This window comes from Cyprinodon variegatus, unplaced genomic scaffold, assembly GCF_000732505.1.
Source record: "Cyprinodon variegatus isolate N-32 unplaced genomic scaffold, C_variegatus-1.0 Scaffold33, whole genome shotgun sequence".
Taxonomy (NCBI): Eukaryota; Metazoa; Chordata; class Actinopteri; order Cyprinodontiformes; family Cyprinodontidae; genus Cyprinodon; species Cyprinodon variegatus.
The window spans coordinates 59,714-62,703 of record NW_015150486.1 but is presented as its reverse complement, the minus strand read 5'-3'; the positions used below and the strand labels follow the sequence as shown (position 1 = coordinate 62,703).

Sequence of the window (2,990 nt, the reverse complement as noted above, 5' to 3'; positions counted from 1 at the left end):
AGCATGGGGGTGAGTAGAAAATGAAGGCTAATCATGTTTTGGGTGTACTATTCCTTTAAGCTGAAACAACTAAGCCTCAATTAGCAGTGGAGGTTTACATGTTGAGAATAAAATAAATAGCATGTTTATTATAGTGATGTCAAAATAGCACCTACCCCCTACATAAAAACTATGTGTCTTGTCAACAGCTACACCTTCATTAGCCTGAGGAGGAATACGAGAGATTATGCAACAGATTATTGTATTGTTTGTTTGTTTTGTCTCCAGTGTCAAAAAATGCTGCATAGCAGGTGTGGCGGGTAAATTACAAAGGCCTGTACGCACTTTCTCACACAGGTGATTCCACATTCCAACCGCTGGTTTTCTGTAGACTCCAGGACCACTGGCTACAAACACCTAAAAACACAGAATGGGCAGGGATCAGGTGCTGCTTCATGCTGAGGAATCTGTGTATGACTTGAGCAACCTGCACAGGCAGCTGCAGGGTGGCGAGCACGTCCTCCACTTTGGACTTGAATACTTCTGGTCTCAGTTTGCCCCTCGAGATCCCCATCTGGTTGGTGAAGAAAACAACCTGCAGAGGCACGTCAAGGCATTTAAAAATCCAACAATACTCCCCCGACCTCATTCTAACGAAAAACTGGAAAAACAATCTAGAAATGAGTAAAAATATCTTAAAATAGGTGTATTACCCTTAATTTTTAGTACCGGTAGGTAAATGAGATAGTTTGCCAACGGAATGAGTATTTTTACTCTTAAAATAAGATAATTAGATAACATGCACTTGAAATAAGACAATGCAATTGTGTTTCCTTATTTTAAATGTAAATTGTCTTGTTCCATTGGCAAAATGTCTCTTTTACTTCCTCAATCCAAGAACAAATGCACTTATTTTAAGAAATAATGACTTATCTAGATATCGATTTTTTTCCTGTGTAAACAAAACGTTGATTCTTTCCCACCTTATAACCTTTTTTGAGTAGGTTGGCGAGTCTGGGCTGAATCTCAGGGTACAGAATCCTGGGAAATGAAAACAAGGACGGGTAAAACATCCAACATTTTTAAAAGCACTTAAAAGTTTTAGACATTTGGATTCCCTGTTTTGTGACACACCAACACAAAGTGGTGTATAGGTGTCAATAGGAATGGAGGGAGGTGATCGTGAGCCACCCGGTACAGGAGGCCAGCCCATCACAGGACGCATGTTTTACAAAAAACTACCCAGAAAAGAATGGAGGGCATTCCAGCGGCATCCTCGGAAATGAGAGAGGTCATTAAGTGTCATTGGCTTGAAATTTAGGGAAGTTTCAAAAGTCAACCATTAGCATTGCAAACTGAAGGGATAAACTAGAGAGATAAACGGGTATTGACTATGGGTGTAAATCACATCCATCACGGCGATTCGATTCAGTATCGATTTCCTGACCCAACGATTTGATTATTTTCGATACTCAAAAAAACACCACGATACGATTCGATTGTTTTTTGTTTTTTTTTCGTTTTTTTTTACACCTTACAGGCTAGACATTGTTTCAAATATGAAATAAATCAATGAAAGCTGTAATTTTGTGATGCATTTTTTTTAGAAACAACAGCAAATAACAGAAGTAGAAAAGTTGCACTCCACCTATTCCTATTAAAACCTCATTCACTGAAAAATAATAATACCCCTTTGTTATAGATTCTGAAAGGCCTTGCATCAAAAAATACTGCACATAATCAGTGCAATGAGTGCAATGCAATACCTGGGCTCCAGACGTCCCCGCCCCCTCCACAGATGCTCCGCTGCACCTCTCCCAAATTGTAACTGACCGCAGTCAGTGCAGCAGACAGGAGGCCGGCTTCTTTTGTTTTTATGACTGAAATTGCGGAAAACAACTCGTGAAGTTCGACCAGCTAGAAGATCGAGGTGCGCCAGAACGCTGGGACCCTTTTTCCACCTGGATCTCAGCTCTTTTTGGCCCTCATGTCCCTCCGTCGTCGGACTAAACTCGCCCCCACTTCCTCGCCGCATCGGCCGTATCTAGACCCACAGTGTGTATCTCAGACCACGCTTCAATATTGAGCATAAATCAAAAATGTCTGTGTCAAGCTCACTGCAACACACTGCTGTAAGAGTAGAACCAGGAAGCGAGGTAGGAGGGCAAAATAGGTTTAGCGCCACCGCAGCACGGGAGGGAGAATTACGCACAGGAGCAAATGGATAAAAATAGACCGGAGGAAAAAAAAAAACATGAATCGATTCTCTTGCGGACGTGTCGATGCATCGGATCGTCAGCTGTTGGATCGATACATCGATACAAAACGATTATTATTTACACCCCTAGTGTTGACCATGGGTACGCTGGTCTGACCGGGTATGCTCATCTTACAGAACACCGGCAACACCCTGAGACAAAAACTGTTTCCCTAAAATATATTAATATCAGTGCTCCCCACCACCAGTTAGCACTGAAGAAGCCTCTGATAAGAGAGGCGAAACGTCTTCTAGAAAACTTGAAGAAAGCTTGAAGTACATGCTGGGCCCTTTGGTGGCACTGCAGCAGAGAAGAACCCAAAAAGAGGAAAAAAGACAATTCATTTAAGATAAAATAAAGAGTAAAAGAGAGATTGAGGGAGCCACAAAGCTCTAATAACACATGAAAACAATGAAACAGCTGTCTTTAAATCTCTCCACTTTTCACCTGGTTTAAAAAAAAGATGATTTCTGGCCTCCTAAAAAGTTTGATCGCTGTGGATTCAGAGCCTAAACAGCAAAACGCCTTAGCTGATACATCTAAGCTCGTCTCCATGTTGCAGGGTCAACACGTCTTTGATCAGTATCTCATCACTTAATCATGTTTTAACACAAATATTGCTGAATGAAAGACTAGCAAGGTTGCACACAGCTGTTTTCCATGTAGGAAAAACTGTGATCTTAGAAGAAGGACTGATCAGATCAGAACCCTCAGTGAAACATGGTTGTGGTGACATCATGATTTGGGAATAAT

At 41.4% G+C, this 2,990-nt stretch overlaps 1 protein-coding gene across 2 annotated transcripts in view; it reads right to left on the bottom strand.

The window, feature by feature from the left end:
* The window catches only part of pnkp (polynucleotide kinase 3'-phosphatase), a 16,755-nt gene that overhangs the window by 4,612 nt on the left and 9,153 nt on the right, over positions 1-2,990 (bottom strand). For both annotated transcript variants that reach the window (XM_015401843.1, XM_015401852.1), the window contains 4 exons: positions 963-1,020; positions 467-574; positions 325-396; positions 156-204 (listed from right to left, as the gene is read on the bottom strand). In XM_015401843.1, coding sequence (XP_015257329.1) covers positions 156-204; positions 325-396; positions 467-574; positions 963-1,020 — 287 coding nt within the window. The remainder of the gene's footprint in view (positions 1-155; positions 205-324; positions 397-466; positions 575-962; positions 1,021-2,990) is intronic.